This window comes from Necator americanus, chromosome III (genome assembly GCF_031761385.1).
Source record: "Necator americanus strain Aroian chromosome III, whole genome shotgun sequence".
NCBI classification, from domain to species: domain Eukaryota; kingdom Metazoa; phylum Nematoda; class Chromadorea; order Rhabditida; family Ancylostomatidae; genus Necator; species Necator americanus.
Window position 1 is genome coordinate 30989709 of NC_087373.1, and position 17883 is coordinate 31007591.

Here is a 17883-nt window from a genome sequence, read left to right on the forward strand (position 1 = left end):
CGATTCTCGTCGTAGTTCTCGCTAAGCAACTAATTTCACACGTTTTTTTTTCTCGAGTTGTATTTCCATATTAGAACAGTCGCAAAGTGATGAAGAATACCAGTATGATACTGAGCACCGACGTCGATGAACCTGTAATGAAGTATTCATGCTCATGTGGGGATTTCCCGAGATTTACGTGAAATTCCGTACCTTTGACCGATGGTGTAGTAATGTCTTTCGGATGTGTTGCGGTGGTTTCCGGTGCGTCGGTCATCATCATTGTTGTTGTGGTTTCGAGAAGCGGTGGTGTTGTCGTTATATCGGTTACATCTACACCAATAACGATTGGAGAGATGTCCTTCTGGAGTGGTGGCGTCGTCTCGTCTCGTGTCACATGCTGAGGTTCCACATCTTTCGATTGGTCCAGTGTGTTAAATGGAACGGACTGAGACAATGGTTAGTATGAGTCGTTAGGTTCGGTTAAAGACATGTAACAAACCTGCTCCAACCCAAACTAAGCCACTTACCTTAGGTTCTGGAGATTGGACAACGCAGCTCTTATTGTATGATTGTGCCCATAATGTGTGTTGCTCGTAAACGTGCAACAGTGCATCGTATCCACATTCCTTCTCGATGTCGCTGCCAGCACATTGGAGCACCGAATTCAACCTAAGGACGGCCAAAATTTAACGCGCCGCTGCTGACGCAATCGCCCCGCCCACATCAAGTGCGGCGCGGTCGTTAATGTGTACTCTTTGGTGAGGGATTTCCTCAGATGTTTGAGTTAGAATATCACTTACACTTTACACATTTGGCTTGGAGCATCAACAGCCATTGGATCCACTTCAGCCATTGCAGCAATACATTTCTGACCGGCTGCCGTATTAGTGTAGTCGGACAGACATTTTCCGTATGACTTTTGGTCTCGAAGTGTCAATGGTCTAAAAAAGTTAGCTCATTCACTATCTAAGGTTTTTTTTCGATAAAGCACTTCTAGTTGAGACCACTCTTAAGATGGGCGAGAAGTGGTCCCTGAGACTGTGTGCTAGTTCCTCAGTTTCAGAGCAAACTAGAAAAGAATGTACGAGACATTTATGGATAGAAGATGAAACAGAGGTGATATGCCAAACATAAGAAAATAATGGCAGCTTACGAAATGCACATGTGATGGGGACCAGCTCTCGCAAAATCCTGGCCAGTTATTCTACCCCGTTTTACATTTCGTAGTTTTTCCTTTTCTTTTTTGCGTTTGTGTTCAGAACATCACAGCCATCACTATGCTGATTGTTCATTTCCTTGATATATACCGTAGTCGACTCACCTGTTGCAGATGCCATCAAACAACTGCATATTTGCTGTTGAGACGGGTTCAAATCGACAAGTCATCTTCTCCACACAAGGTTTATATGAGGTTGTGAATGCTGTGCACATTTCGTCCCATTTAGTACCATCGCTGAAATTAATGCGATCCACTAATTCGTCGCGGCGCCAATCGATAACGTATGTTTCGTTCGGCGCAATCTTATATTAACACCTACCCAATAATAGAGACTGGTCGGAAGCTGAATGGATCGATTGAGCTTTCGCATGACAGATATGCGACCATGTCCTGCTCAGAGCATCCAGTGGCGATCGACACTGACGGTTTGTCAACCTGAAACTTATACGTTAATAGAATCAATAAATCAATTATCATCTACGTGGTTATTCCCTACCCTGCATCGACCATCCATCATTTTGGCGTAGTCGTTCATCGCTGCGAATGCGTACGTCAACGCATCCTCACCGCATGCGTCACGGACCTTAACGTATGCATTCGTGGAGAGGGAACTCGTCCTCTGATAATCGCAGGTGGACACACCTGTTTAGCCATGCACGTGGCTGCGTTCTGTAGAGAGGAACATCGAGTTCCGGGAGTTGATGACATAAACTCGGACATGCACGAGGTACCCTTCAAAGTGAAAAACAATAAACACAAACTCGCATCTGGATGAGATATTTCCCAGAAATCTCAGGAACAATGCAAACCTCCGAACTATTCAGAACGGAGTTAGTTTTTTTTTTTTCGCTCTCACTACCAACTCCTTTTTAAGACATCTCGCAGTTTTCAGAACGTTATAAATCTCTTTTCTAACAGTGGCATGCTCGCTCGCTCATTATTCCTTCGTCAATTGCGCAAAGTATGAACACCACCCTTTTTCAAAATGTTAACACAAATTATAAAATGTGGATTAGACACCTGTGGGCTGCTTGCAACAGTTTTTAAGCAGATCTTGTAGTGATCAAACGCTTGTCTCGATGCGCACAACTGCTCGATCATCTTCTTCAGCGCCGTTTGCTCCGCCGAAGAGCAGATCCTAGTAGATATTGAGCAACCATCCATGATTGAGACATCCGAGCAAACCTAGAAACTTTCCCATGCAATTCTGCTTGGAACTCAAGATTTTGTTTTTCGTATAGTATTTTAGGGTACCTGATCCATATTTTCCATTTCGTTAATCAGCGTAACAGGCAGCATACGATATCTGGTGTAAAATGGTCGTGTGCATTGATCAAATGATTCTCGTTTTTCGGTGGTACATGTGGGAAGTTGTGGTTCGACTCGTTGAGGAGTTTTGTTCACGGGAACTATCGGTGCGGGACCTACCGGACAAATGTCTGGAGATGACATTGCACGAAGTACCTGAAAGATGTTCGGTTGTTCTTTGTGGAGTGCTATAGACGGCTCAAACGAATAAACATGCCTTAATCGGAGTCTCGCCACATTTTACGCGAACAATTTCTTCGGTACAATCGACGAATTTGGGCAGGATGTTGCGGAATGAGCTCAGGGTGAATTGTTTGACAGTGGTGAGAGTTGAGCGGACACATTTAGCAAATGAGGGCTCTTGGACCTGCGAAGACAATATAGAACATTGATTTCTGGAAGGATTTCCTTGAATAGAAATCAAATGTTCACCTGCGCGAAGACGCAGCTTAAATTGTCATCAATAGCCTTTGTTGGGTCAGGTTGATCGCATATACCATCTCCTGCATGAATCATACACGAAGAAACTACGCACGGTGTTCTTCCAGAAAGAAGGAATGCAGCACATTGCCGGAATTCGTCTGCAATAAAAAGGAAGACTCAATAGCAATGAAAATAAGATGTGGAAATAGAATTTGTTTCGGTTCTTTCCTTAAAGGCATCACCTTAGGAATCTGACGTGATACGTGGATTTTCGATGGTCAAAGACTATACGGGATCGTAGATTGCAGAAACAGGTGAGATCCCGCTCATTTTTTCCTAATCGCCGTGAAAAATGGCTCGGAAGATGAGGCTTCGAGCGCTCCGGGGCGCTATTTTCTACAAGGAGTTCGATTGGAGCGCGCTAGCCTTGTGCACGCGCCGCATCTCCCGGGTGATGCCTTTAAAAAAATCAGATTTTTACTCCCCCCTCACCCTGGCCACGCAGACACTTAAAAAAGTAAAAGTTCAGCAAAAAAAAACGCAAAGAAAAAGAGCGACATGCTGATATATACAACTGAAAATAAACAACAGTTAAAATTGAAAAGTAAGGTAGAGTAAATACCGTCAAGAAAGAAAGAAGGAAGAGAAAGTGTTGATATGATAGAGATGGAAAATTACTGGAGAATAGTTGGCCTTTGACTCGCAGCTGCCAGAATTCTGGACTTTTGGATTTGACAATCTGGTGAAGCGTACATACGTAGTGGATAATGATGGTCATTATTTCAATTACTGATATTTTTGAGCAATAAAGTTATGGTTGTTTGAAAAAGTGGAAGTTGGTGCAAAATTTTCAGACCAAGCTAATAGAATCAGTAATCATACAGAGCAGAAAGAAAATATCCGCTGACCTGTCAAGTTACAACCGCCGGCGAAGACAGGAGCAAGGCTATTGACATTTTTGATCATAGCCTGGAGACCACCTTGGAATAACTCTTCCATTCGAGCCCCGATGTCGTTCAACGGAGCGGCACAGTGCTCAATTATGGCCTCTTCTTCGGCTGTGCAACCAACGCCGATCACTTTTCCAACTGAAACTTCATTAGAAGACATTCGACTCTATGAGCGCCTTCATTTCTCAGAACTCACTCGGTAGTTGACTGGCCAATTTACATCGTGGATCAATTGCTGTAGCGAACTTCGTCACGTACTTGATAACCCATTCCGATGTCTCTTCACCACATTCGGTCTAAGATATCAAATATCGAAAAATGGGGTAGCTACACCAAAAAGAAAAATCCAAAAAAAGGAATCCTACCTGTATAGGAGCAATGGCACACGTCAATAAAGCATTAGCAGATAGACATGCTTGCGTTGGAGCACCTCGTGAAAACGTTGTGACACACTCCTTCACGGTTTCCTCAGCGGAGATTTTACGAAGACATTGTCGAACCTAAGAAAACAATTGCGTAATTGACAAAAATATGGAACTCATCCAATTTATGGAAATTTCAGTTCCCCTTCGCTAGCTATAACCTTTTCGTAAGCTTGAGCATAGCATATAGAGTCAATCATTGAATCGAAACCAGCGTACGGTGGCCTCAATCGTACGACAATTATGACTGTTGACCGGTCGCACGCGCTATTGCACACAAAACGACACAGAAACGAAAACGTTCCACTCTTTCATAAATCCTACACAGCTTAACGATATAGTTTACCATGAATAGATTAAAATTGTCGGAATAGAGAATGAAGTACTGTTTCAGCCAAAAATTAAGACACTCATAGAACCTTCATAAGAATTGTGGACATCTAGTTGTTCATAAAATTCGAATATGCAAAATTCATTTCTGTTCAAGTATTCCAACCTTTTTGTATCCTTCACTGCCTTCTCCACATGCATAAGAAAACATAGCCGTCATGCCTTTAGCCCATAGTGGATGACATTCGACGTCAGCAACGCATGTCTGTAAATGCGGAACATATTCTTTGGTCAATACTAAGAAAAATATGTACGTCAATGAAACCGATAATTTGGCGCATTTTTCTTATTTTTTCCCAACTTTGTTTTAAGAGACCAACCTGGAATTTTTTGAACTCCTCGCAGGCCTCATCGATTTGTCGCGGAATTTTGATCACCGAGAGTGGATGTGGTTGGAAAGCAGTAAGTGGTCGAACACATTCTTCGAATCTAAAAACCAATCTTTTGATCAGTTTCGAAAGTTGTGTTGACTTATTCTAAATTGATATATGTTTTACAAAGGTTAAGACGACAAATTATATTTAATAGATTCACGGAAAGAAGATCTAAGAATCTTGAGTGAGTAAAACAACTGGGGCCGACTGCCGATTTGTTACCGTTACCGTTTGTTAGTGTTCGCTGCAGGACCACAGATATGCTTGCGGAATGTCACAACTATTTAAAACTGAACGTTTAACCCACTTCTTCTGTTGCTCTGGTGTACAAACAGCTGGCTGTTGGGCGGGTGCCGGAGAGGGTACCATGGGCGGAACAGCAGAAGACGTTGACTGCATGGGATTTATTGGCTCTTGACTCATAGGCGCTTCCGGAACTTTTGTGCTAGCATCAGACGGCGTCTCTGTGTTCAATGGACGTGCCATTGGTGCACCAGAAGGACGTCTGCAAGAGATAAAAATGAGAAATTTTTCGATTCTGGATTGTGACTATTATATGGTGACATAAATTGTGGTTTCAGGATATACCTTGGTGGTGGAAGTGGTGGTGGTGTGGGCCGTTTAACAGGTCGTGCGATGATCGCATCCAGATTTGCTGGTGGTTCTTTGGGGCAGCCTTCTTCTTCGCCCAGTTCACTCATCTGAAACATTCCTTAACTTCTTTTGAAGCATCTTCTTTTGTTTTGTATGTTTTCCTTGTTAATCGGATTTTTTTCTGATAGTTCCATAATCTGCATAGCGCAACTGGACCGATTAAGTATAACAGCTCGTGTTACGTGAAGTACAAGCATCGGTGGTTCAGTGGTAGAATGCTCGCCTGCCACGCGGGCGGCCCGGGTTCGATTCCCGGCCGATGCAACTGTTTGCTATCATAAACTGTTATCTTCTGAGTGTTTATTTAGCTCGAAATGTCTCTTGTTTCCTTGGGAAACCGAAATTACTTCGTCGGTACTCCACAGGCTGTTCTTGTGCGGGTAGCAGCGCAAACTGACGGTTCATACTCATAATATTTCTGTGCACATTGTTTGTTTACTTGTTTTTATGTTTGCTTTTTTTTCTGTATACGTAATTGAATGTTCATGCATTTCAAGAACTGGAAAAAATACTTGGACGAGAAAGTGAGAAAGACTAGCTGGTTGCTGCTGGCTACTTACTTGCTTCTTCAACGTCCCAAGATCCTCGAGTGCTTTAGCATCGCATTGTTGTTCAACCGCCCTCTCGCCACAAACGAAAGTGTCACGGATCAAATAGAAGGACTTACATAGCAGTGCTTCGCCATGGATTCCCTTGAAAACCTCATAGATACTGATTTCTTCCAAAGAGGTGGGATGAACAAGCTGTGTAGTGCCCACCTGCAGCATCATGTTTACAGTTTGACCCAGTCCGGATAGTCCGCTCTGGCAATTCGAGGATTGGCCGGTAGCTTCAGCTGCAAGCCTGACAAGACAGTCACGATGTGAGGACAGCAACGGCCTCGAATCGATTGAGCAGATGGGAGCTAGGCCAATCCTGAAAGAGAAAAAAAATACAAGAAATCTTCCAGGATGATCAATAAGAACCCTGGTCAAATAGGGTTCAGATACCAATGAATGGATATTATGTTGAATGAATGTTATCCTGGGGTCGCTCGGAAAAATTGTCAAAGAACATCCATCCGCAATATTCAGATTTTTATCACATTTTCCACTAAAAATTGAAATTCCTTAGAACGTTAGGAAAATTCCCCCGAATTGTAGCGTCCCGTTCGTAAAACCCATTAATTAATGAAAAATAGAAATAAAGTAAAAATAGAAAAAAGAAATGAAATATTTCACCAAATTTCCTCCTTTTCAGCTTTGCAAGTACTAGATCGACAAGTGCCATTTTTTTCCTCCCTCTCCCAACCTACGCATAGCTTTCACATCTGGTTTTCCCATCGCACTCCACACATTAACGTCTACCATTAAAATCTTGGCCACACATACACACAATTCGGGTTACCGTACTCTCGTCGTATCCATAAATTGGTAGTTGTTCGGTTAACTTGATGGAGTTTTGGAGGGAATGAATGTTCTTCTCGATGTGTCCTAATCTAATGTATCGGAAATCTGTGCACAAACCTGGCAAGCGTATTCAGTGGACTAGCGAAAGCACATCTTTTGTTATCCTTAAATACACTTGCTTGCAAACATTTCTCATATTTTCCGTACAGTTCGCAAATATTCGTCACCACACTCGAATTTTCGCTGGCTATCTGAAAATTCCAGAAATATATCCATTAGTGCTGTGCGAGAAAATTATACTCCCTACCTCAAGCAAAAAGTTGAGATTTTGGAACTGTGCCAACTGCTTGTTGATCTCGAGCAATTCCACTAAACATGCCAATGCGCCGTTTTCCTGAAACATTTCCCGAGTAGACTAGGAACTGAGACATTTTTGAATTTTTAGATAACCATGTGTTTAGTTGCCCGACACACTTAGATTTGGCGAGAACTGTTCCCCGCAGGTATTCAGGATTATATGCAATTTGCTTCTGCTTTGCTACGTATATATGCAAGGCTACAGATATTGACTGCAAGAAAATTACGAAATTGTATTAGAAGAAGAATCGATCAGGGACTAGTTCTCGTCAACTTTTACTACTTAGAATGCGCCATACATTCTCAATACCTTATTTTTCTGAAAATCAATGTCTGGTTATTCCACCTTACTGGATCCAGTTTTAAGAACTTTCAAAGTAAAAACGATAGACACGCAGACTAAGGTGTACTTTATTGGTTCGCGTTTCGGCTCAGCTCTGATTGGTCGCTTAAATAATCCACAATCTAATCCTGTCTTTTATTTTCTTCTGCAAAATGCTACAAGAAACTATACTGAGATGAAAGAGAGGGTATTACTGCAATCTACTATAGCTATAAGCAGTACTCGATTGAGTACAGTTTTTCACCAACACCACGACATCTTCGGAGAAAAATTGACTGAATGAGGACCCACTTCCCACAGGTTCCCACTTCATTTCTTGTCTTTTGAAGTTACACAACTTTCTCTCTCTTTTTTTTTGGTAGGGAGAGGGGAGCGAGAGGGGAGAGGTGAAGGAAGGGAGGAGGAGTAGGAGGGAATGATGGAGTTAAGAAGCTTTTATTAAATGAATACGCTGAATTTTTTGTATAAGCAGTACAGGTTATAGTTTAGTCCTTGTCCACATTTCGTTCATTCATTTTTCATTTCAGGTAAGTATTATTTCTAATTTTCGATACAGGGATGTTCGTATGCAAAAATTCCCTCTGAAACGAGTTGAGTCTTCTCATCTAACAACCGGTTGGCGCTACTCGACCTTTGATAATCGCTGGACACATGAGAGAGTATACGGAAGAACGGAGACGCAGATCGAACATTCCTAATCCTGAATGCTGTTGTGTCGATCAAACGATAGTCAGGCAATTATCACCTTTATTTATCGGATTGGTGACCACCTATTGATTGACTGATTTCAGATCGATTGCCAATAACAGAAAGACATATTTAGCCCAAAAAGTTTTCTGTCATAGATTCCGTTCGTATATTTCGATTCGGCGATTGGCGAGATCAATATATTGATTCGGAGGTTTGTATTAAAACTCACTTGTTCATCAGTACAGTGTGTCATCTTCGTGTCAAGTCGGAACTCGTCCGGATCGACTGGCTCTTTTGGTGCGGCGGCTTTCTCGCGTTGTTCGAAACATTTTCGTTCGATAATGATGTCATTAACCGCTTCTTGCAGTTCGATCACCTACAAAAAGAATTTGTTCAAGCATGCCAAAAATGTATTTAAATATTGTGAAATAAACTATTTTTTGAATCCTCTTATTTTTTTTCTGAGGAGATAATAAAGAAAAGTCCCCGTTTCGACCCACAACCTTAAGATGGAAGTTTGAGTCCCATCAGTAGTGATAGCACTCCATCAATAGCTGTGCTTCGTATTCGCACTTGAGGTGTCGTTTGTGACTAGGCGAGAACTGGTCCCACAGCAAGTCGGGACAAGTTCTCGCCGAGTCACAAACAACTGGCCCCACCGGAACTTGCTTCCCTTTGCGGTTTTCGTACATCATTTCCAACATTTCATCACAGGAAATCCAACTGTACTCTTTTGATTCTAGTAAGAAGTCAATTTTTTCAGTTACTGCGGTGTCAAATAATTTCAGGACAACTGAGACAAACGTACCGCATTTTGTGCTTCTACCTCACACACATCATTCATGGTCACAATGGCACAATCCAGATTGGCGTTGAATGCTTCAAGCGCTTCGCATTCTGTTTTAGCCTCCTAAATACTTTTTTTCCTGAATTGTCTAGTAACCTCAGTGTGAGAAAGGGATAATCCTCTAATACCTTTCCAAAGTAAATTATCAAACGACAAAAATCCCAGTGAATTTGACAGGAATTGAGGCAATTAACTCACTCTTGCTGCACATTTCTCTTTTTCCAAAGTAGTTTGATAACAATCGCTGTGCTTTGCGATCTCGTCTTGCCGTTTACACATCTTTGCAGCAATCGCGGCGAATGGCGATTTAGAGTAATCAGCAGAGCACACATCATATATGTAATACATTGAGTTCACTGCATCGCTCATGTTGATTTTCAGTTCCTGAACGGGAAAGACCATAGAAACAATGGACCAATCACGGCAGAGCAGTCAGCCAGCCAATCGAAAGTTGTATCACGTATCGATTAGTGGGCGTGGCTGTGATCTTTGCGCTTTTTTCTCGAGTGTTTACTAAGAGACTACATTACAGTGCATTATGACTACATTACTGTATTAAAGAGTAATGTAGTGGCAGTTGTCCTGTGCATTTTAATCTCACCCTTCCGATGTTCTCCACAGGCATTTCTATCGTTGTGGACTGTTCGTGTGCAGACAGTGTTTCTTGGACAACTGGTCCGATCGTTCTATGCGTTGATGAAGGAGGCAAAGTGACCAGCGATGCTCTACGAATGGTTGTCGTCGTTGTGGCACTAGGCGTGATTTCTTCCTCAGCAGTTTCAGATGTGGCTGTCTAAATAGCTTCGAAAAATAATAAAGGAAAATTGTGTACTGATAAGACCGCTTGAAAAATCGATAAATGTTTGAAATTACCTTTTCGACCGCAGGGACATCGCTTACGGCGCGACATCTGAGCGATGTTGTGATCTGTCGCGACTCTTCAATGATTGGCTCGAGCATCTCAAGCGCCGCCTCCGAGCAACTTTCGGGATGCCTAGGATTCAAATTTCTAGATGACATAGATTCTTTTTATTTAATTCTCCTGAAGATCGAATTTCATGGGGGTGAGTGCTGACCACACACACAAAAATAAAAAAACAACCATAGAAAAAAAATATGCTTACTTTTGTATGCAGTTGACATCCTGTATGACAGAGGTGACCAAACGGCAAAATGGTGATGCCTGCGGATCAAATCTGAAAATTGTGACAAATTCCCAGTGAACTTGAATTTACGTGAAAGAAATGCATATCGATCCACTTACTTCACTTCACAACCAGGATTCCTTGCTTTGTCAAAGCATTGACGATGTTCACGTACAGCAGGGATTAGTAATTGGCAAGCATACATTTCCACCTAAAATTCGAACTGATCGATAATTGCCGCAGTTGGGTCGGTAATTTGTTCCTCTAAGAATTTTTTTCAAATTTTTTCCCAGGCAATGTATGCTTCAAACGACTTCAATGTTCGATGTGTCTTTTTCCACGTTGTGTGGGTCATGACAAAGTTCAGACTTTGCAGACACAGATCAATAAATCGATATGCACACACCTCACGCCACGCTTGCACACCTTCATCTGGATGACAAGCCGCCGACACTCCTTGTGCACATATCGTGTACTCCTGCATTAATTCGCAACCTTTTTCAATTCTTGACTGCCTGAAATGAGAAGTACCAGGTCGAATCAGAAGAAAAAAGACTATTGCTCAGTTTTCCAGATTATATTTTTTAATACATAGGATATTTTGCAGTATTCTGAGTAATTTTGCGAAACAATAATTTTTGAAAAGAACGAAAAGTGCAGATTAACGCATTAAACGTTCGAAACCAGTGTGAAACGAAACAATGGGGCTCAACTGGACGTTAACGCGCTAATCCGCTTAGGTATGTACATACTAGCCGGACTGAGAAAAAAAAAACACACTACCTTTTACACTTTTATTATTATTTTTCCAACTATTTGTAACACTCTTCATAATAGTTTTGCTACTTAGTGTTTAAAGTTTATTTTTATGCTTTTTTTCACCTATTTTTAATCTTGATATTTGTGCAATCTTTCACATTTTTTGTCCTGACAACAACCAGAAATTGGCCACAAAGGATGGGTTTGATGAAATGTTGCTGTTGGACAAATCTATTGATAAAATCAGTTAGTTAGTTGTTTAGAAGAATGAAATACTTCAAATTTCGCTCTGATTGCTTCTATCTACATTAAAAATTGAATTGAAAAGTATTTTAAGAATCTGGGAATTGAAAAAGTATGAGAAGTATGTGACAATTTATTAGAGACTCTTAAAGGCATCACCCCACGAATCTGAGGTGGTACGGATTTCAGGTGGAGTATTCTTATACGAGATAGTAGATTATGGAGAAGGGGTGATTCCGTCCATTTCTTCCTAATTGCCGTAAAAAACGTCTCGGAAGATACGGCTTCGGCGTTCCTGCGCGCTATTTTCTACAAGAAGTTCGACTGGAGCGCGCCAGCCGTGTGCGCGCGCCGCATCTTTACGGCTGTTAGGAAGAAATGGGCGGAATCACCCCTCTCTCCATAATCTACTATCTAAAAATACTCCACCTGAAATCCGTACCACCTCAGATTCGTGGGTGATGCCTTTAATCATGTGTGAGGTTTCGAACAGGTATCTGACTGTGAGCGAACACGAAACCATTCATTTGTGGATTCGATGAAACGGATTTTTTTTTGTTGTTGCTGCTAAAATTAGAAAGAAGCACTGGAACACAAGTACCAAAATTTCAAGTGAAATTTTAAGACATGTAAAGAGAAAAACTGTTAAAAATTATCCTTGAATAAATGAAGAAATGTTATTGATTTGGAAAAAAAGCTAAGTGAAGTAGTATTTGGTGATTCATCCAAATAAACGCCCAATTTTTAAATATTCTAATCATAAGCTATAATCCAATCATAACAAAAAAAGAAAAAACCAGGAGAACTAAAAATCAGATAGAAATAAAAGAAAAAATCTCGTACGTGTAGCAGTTGCATTCGTGCTTGGAAGCAGCACCCGCGAAAATTTTCAAATTTTGATTCTTTCGAGTAGTGGGCACGATTAGGAACGTAACCTTTAAAAATCTCAACGAGAACGTCGAACACTCATATAAATCCGAAAAACGTGCGGATAAAGAGGACCGAACGGTCAATCAGTTTACTCGACGCTTCACGAAAACTCAACCCTTCACATCCCGGCGATGGGACATAAAATCCACGTTACACGCTCGCAATTCGTAATAGGTTCGGGTGTAAAGAGTTCTTTCGTAGGGTAAACTAATAAGAATACTCCTCATTAACTACATGTTTTTTGGATTTCTAGAAGGTACTGTAATTTTTCGCTGAAATACATGCAAAAAAATGTCTCGAATTCAAATTATTGGTAGGAAGAACCAAACAACCTGCACATTGCCTTTAGAAGAAAAAAAAACGGGGAAAGAGGTAGTGAGTGACGAGATGATCTTGAATGAAAGTTTAAAAAGCGAAAAAAAAAACAAATAAAAGAGAGTGAAGATTAACGTGAAAAAAAAACTTTCCTTGCCTAAAGGATACAATCTTTATCTTTTTAGAGTAGTCCTCTTGCTCAATAGCATCAATTCCAGTGCAATTGATGCCAGTATCACCACATTTCTACCGGTGATAAACGTCTGGAGATCAATAAATCAATAACTCACGTTTCTTTGTCTGCTAGAAGACTGGAGTTCTCGAAGTAGATAGCGTTCACATCGCGTAAAAACAATAGAGTTGGTTCAGCGCACTCATCAACTCGGAGTTGATGTTCGTACGGGCAGTCCTTCGATGCTTCATCGCCTGAAGATCAAAGATCACTCCACGGATTAGGCCTCGGGGATGTGGTTCTAATTGTCAGTGCTTTATTTCCTCTTTTTTCTCGTTTGAAATTATCTCTAGAAAAACCGAGATGCATCACAAATAACAGCATGTTGCCATGTTCGGAAAGACTGGTGGTCCTTCCACGGCTTTTTTTTCGCCCACTTTGATCTCCTCCCCTCTATTCCTCAAAATTCTCCAAAATTTGTACGCGATTACGTACTCGGATGTCGTTCGTTGCTGGTTCGTTGATTGTTCGGCGTCGGTAACGTCACAATTTCATCGAACGGATCCACTTCCTTCGTTCGATTAGTGGTTGCGTGTCCAGTCTCGTCGGATCTGAAACAAAGCGTTGTAATGTACTTTAACGGACATTAGCCTCGGTTTATCTTTGTTAACATCTGAATCCAGAAAATCATTAGACGTATGTATCCGATCCGTAAGCGAGTACGATGCAAATAATGGATCCGTTCGATGAAATTGTGACGTTAACGCTCGGTCATAGTGTTGCTTTACGGAACTACCGATTATTTGACGTCTGCAGCCACCGTACCGTACCTATCATCACAGTCCGCTTCTCCATCTCCAACCCAATCTTCCGGTATACAAGAACCATCGTCACATGTGAACGTATGAGCAGGACATACCGCTTGTACCGTAACCACTCCGGCCACCAAACCGATCAGAGACAAAACGCACAACCAGCGCATTGTCTGTAATTGCAGAAGATGAGTGTTGCGATGCAACAAAATATATTTTTTAAAAAACTGCGTAAAATGTGAAAATTACGAAGAAAAAACACGGAAATATACACATAATCGATTATGTGAGTACTAGAAGCGGTAAGAAGCCTATGGAAGGATGATATTGGTCAATAAATTCGAACGTGTTCGGTATGAAGCTCTAAAAACCTGTAGGATTACGCAACGTTACGGATACGGATCAGACTTGGCTATTCACAGAGCTGCACAATAATTGAGCACAACAAATAGCATGCGAAAAATGGAGAAAACAGAGAAACAAAGAAGATCTGGTCACCGACTTAAGACGGGAACGATGCTCTGTATTCGATCAACAATCTTTCAATTCCTGCGTCTCTACTCTATCAGTTATCTATACAGCGTACTCTCACTATCTGGATAAGATTTAGATTTTAAAAAATAAAAATCGAACGGCAGTAGTTAATTTTATAAAAAAAAAAGAAAGGCTACAGTTGCTTTTTTTGAGAAAAACACCTGTGTTCATAGTGAGGACGTGCTATAAAATTTTGGAAATCCCACACAAGAATATTATGGAGAAAAATCGGTAAAACGAAGAAAATGGAGGAGAAACTTGCTAATCCCCGTAAAAGCTTCGAATTAAACCTGATCAATACCTATCAAATGTATTGCGCCTGGTATAACAGGAACACAATTTCATCGCTCTTTTCCAAAAAAAAAAAATTTTCTTCTGGGAAAAGGAAATAACCAACACCGGAAATCATGAAAAAGGTCACTGAGTCTCTTAGAACTTGAGTGATTACTGAGAAAACACGTTCCGATGTGAACCATAGTTGGCTGAGTGCTGTAAACAGAAGTTATGGTGAGGAGTTGTGTAATTTCGCGTAAACAGGAACGAATGAGTGTTGTGTTGTTTGTAAAGTGTTAATTGAGGCGTCACTTAACTTTTTTCGACGTCCAAACGTGAGCGATAGAAAGGGCCCGATTGACAGAGGTTGTTGAAGAGGAAGGAAGAAGAGGGAAGAGAGAGAGAGAGAGGTAGGGAGAGAGGAGGAGAAAGAGAGGGAAACAGAAGGCAGCGGAGAACCAAAGGAAACTTTTGACACAGATGTGCAGCTAAGCACAAACAATAGCTTCCGTCCACATGAGTAGGTTAAACGGGGTCATCGGGCGTGGTTGTACCTCCATCTTTATCGTGGTGTTCAATCTTCGAAATAGCGGCTGTCGGAGAGCGTGAGAGCGCGAGAGCGGTGAGGCGGGGGTTACATACGGGGGATCGTGTATATGGATGGTAGCGGGTGCTGGATACGATCTAGGTCAAAGTCGAGCGCGTTGATGCTGTCCATTTGCTGCTGTAGGTACAGAAGTTGACCGTACGGATTGAAGAAGGAGAGCAACGGATATTCGTTCTTTTTTTCCGTCGAGGGACGCACGCCCCTCGTCGCTCGGCCGTTATAACGTCAACCGCAACCCGTTAGATGACACCCCAACCATTTAAAGTCGTCAACGAGCGGGCGTCGATGAGTGATGAGCGACACGCCCATATCCGGTAGAATCGTTTGGTGGAGTGCATTCCGTGAAAAACTGCCCAAATCCTCTTGGGAACATGGGGAACTCCAAGAAATGCTGGAAACCCATTTGTAACTCAGTGTCTCTAGCACTTCTCTGCTGCGGAAGCATTTCCCGGATGAAGTGATGGAACAAGACGGGGAGTCGATTACACTCTTTCGAAGGACAGTTAATTAAAGATGTGGAACCATAGGATTTTTTATCGAATTAAATGGTTTAAGTGTGGAACGTTTATAATTTTTATGGAAGTAACTGAAGTAGGTATGGAGTTTTAATGGAATTACTGTAATTCTCTAACCATCATCAGATATCACCGGGCTAATGTGTTGAACCACCGTGTTAGACTTCGAACGTAACCATATGTAATTGTCCGGTTCTACCGCAGCACTAAGGGTGCCTAAGCGTCGAGTTTTGAAAATTGTTTTTCGAGGCAAACACTGTTTTTATCATTCTTTTAGATATATTCGCAAAAATTCCTGCTTTAGAGACACAAAAATTCGCAAGGCAAAAAAATAGTAATTTCTAAGTAACTTCAGAACCACTCTAATTCTTAAGGTCAGCGCCGGTAATATTTCTTCGCTCTGAGACCTCTACTCTATCTGTTGGTTTGTAACCGAAATATATTTTATGAGACAAATATAGCAGATGGTGATTAGTCCAAAAATAAACAAAACAGCCGTCTTCTTCCCAAAACAATTCCTATTACCGTTGAGAAAAAACCAAAAAGGATACCAGCACTGACCTTTCCTGGATGAAGACCCGAATTCGATAATCGTCACAAAAATTACTATTGAAAACGATACAAGTGTGTAAATTGCAAATGACAGGATGAAATTTGCGCAGAGTTGCACTAGAAGAAAACTCAGAACTATTTCAAGAGGCGTATGGTAATTTGGAAAATCCCCTTCAAAAAAGATTATGTCGAAAAAGAGAGAGAGAGGAAAATAAAGTTTAGGGAAGAGAAAGTTATGGATTCGAAACGCGCTTAGATTCAGCATACGGTACTTTCCTAACCGACGCTGGGAAGCAACGTCAACGAGCGATAGCCTCAAAACTCACAAACGACAGAGGAAAGTCCCACGCTCCGCCCATTTTTACCGGACTAATCGATAATTGGAAAGTTCGTGAGACCACTAGAAGTTCTTTTTTTCTTTTTATTTGAGCGGTGCTCTTGTGTTAAACGGTTTGATTTTGTGGATTTCAAATATGTACATATATGTTGTACGTACTTACACGCAACTACCGTATATGCATCAATGTTAAAATATTCCAAAAATTACGATGAAATTTTCTGGGATGGAGGGAAGCGTAGTGGTTCCTTGTATTAGTTTCTCTGTGTTGTTGACGCTGTTTGAGGAGGATAAGGATATGAGACAAATATCGGGATTACGAATAGTCATTGTCATCGTCATTGTCATTCTCATCCGGAGATCATCGTAGGAAAACCGAACAACTTATCATGTGTGATTAGACACTATTCAAGATTTTCACATACTAACAGACGGAGGTATCGAGCCATAAAGTCCGTAAATGACAACGAAATGAGGTAGCGGGAAAAAATGTGGAATTTAAGGTCATACGAAACGAATTCTCACCGCGAAAAATCGAAAACATGTAATATATCACAACAACATTACCATCATGACACAAAAACTCGTAACGAGAAGTGCATTTAGGATGAAATTCCTCGGAATTTTGCCGATGAAAAAACGAATAAACAGAACAAAAACGTAAAAAATTAAGGCTAGTCACTCACTGAGGACAACGCTATCACTATGCATATGTACGAGAACAAATGAAATAGTAGTAGTAGTAGAGCAATAGTCGTCCGTAAAACCCATTGGTCACTATCATTGGAAATTATAGCGCTAATATGGACTCGGTATTTATTATTTATTTTATTTACTATTCATTTTTTACTTGTCTATTTATTTCTATTTTCCAACGTTTGTTTTGTTGTTCCGTTATGTATGTGTTTACCGGTGGTATACACTGACTTTTGTACGTGTATGCTACAAGTCACGAAGTTCCGTGTTAAAAATTATCCCTTATTCTTAAAAAACAAAACTTGTTCAGTTGGTGAGAGGTTCAGCTGTGACTAAGCGGTCGATGGTTCGAAATCGCCGTTGAGCCATCCGATCCTTTCATCATTACTGGGTAGACGATTGGCACCAGACCTGTCTGCGGGGACAGAACCACTGACCTGATACATTGGCTACCGCCTCGAAGCCTCTGTACAAGCTAGACACAGCTAGACGTTCGTAAACCTCAGACGATTCTGAATTGAAGTGAACGCGTCGGCGCGTCCCTGAGGATTGATCAAAGGCATCACCCCACGAATCTGGGGTGGTGCGAATTTCAAGTGGAGAGTTTCTATACGGGGTCATAGATTATGGGGAGTAGGGTGCCTCC

At 41.3% G+C, this 17883-nt stretch overlaps 1 protein-coding gene across 1 annotated transcript; it reads right to left on the bottom strand.

Moving 5' to 3' along the window:
* Nucleotides 1–70: 70 nt before the first annotated feature.
* RB195_011527 (uncharacterized protein) lies at nt 71–13893 on the bottom strand (the record flags this gene model as incomplete). Its single annotated transcript, XM_064192979.1, has 34 exons — nt 71–132; nt 193–427; nt 510–651; nt 783–923; nt 1304–1435; nt 1521–1636; nt 1698–1784; nt 1844–1933; nt 2222–2386; nt 2456–2665; nt 2727–2876; nt 2942–3090; nt 3841–4020; nt 4079–4178; nt 4248–4382; nt 4801–4899; nt 5015–5123; nt 5376–5573; nt 5657–5769; nt 6283–6414; nt 6481–6637; nt 7228–7361; nt 7418–7504; nt 8730–8876; nt 9309–9410; nt 9546–9731; nt 9949–10140; nt 10221–10341; nt 10472–10543; nt 10612–10703; nt 10899–11007; nt 13030–13165; nt 13407–13522; nt 13742–13893. 34 exons carry the CDS (start codon nt 13891–13893, stop codon nt 71–73), a joined length of 4548 nt encoding a protein of 1515 aa, XP_064050562.1.
* Nucleotides 13894–17883: the final 3990 nt, after the last annotated feature.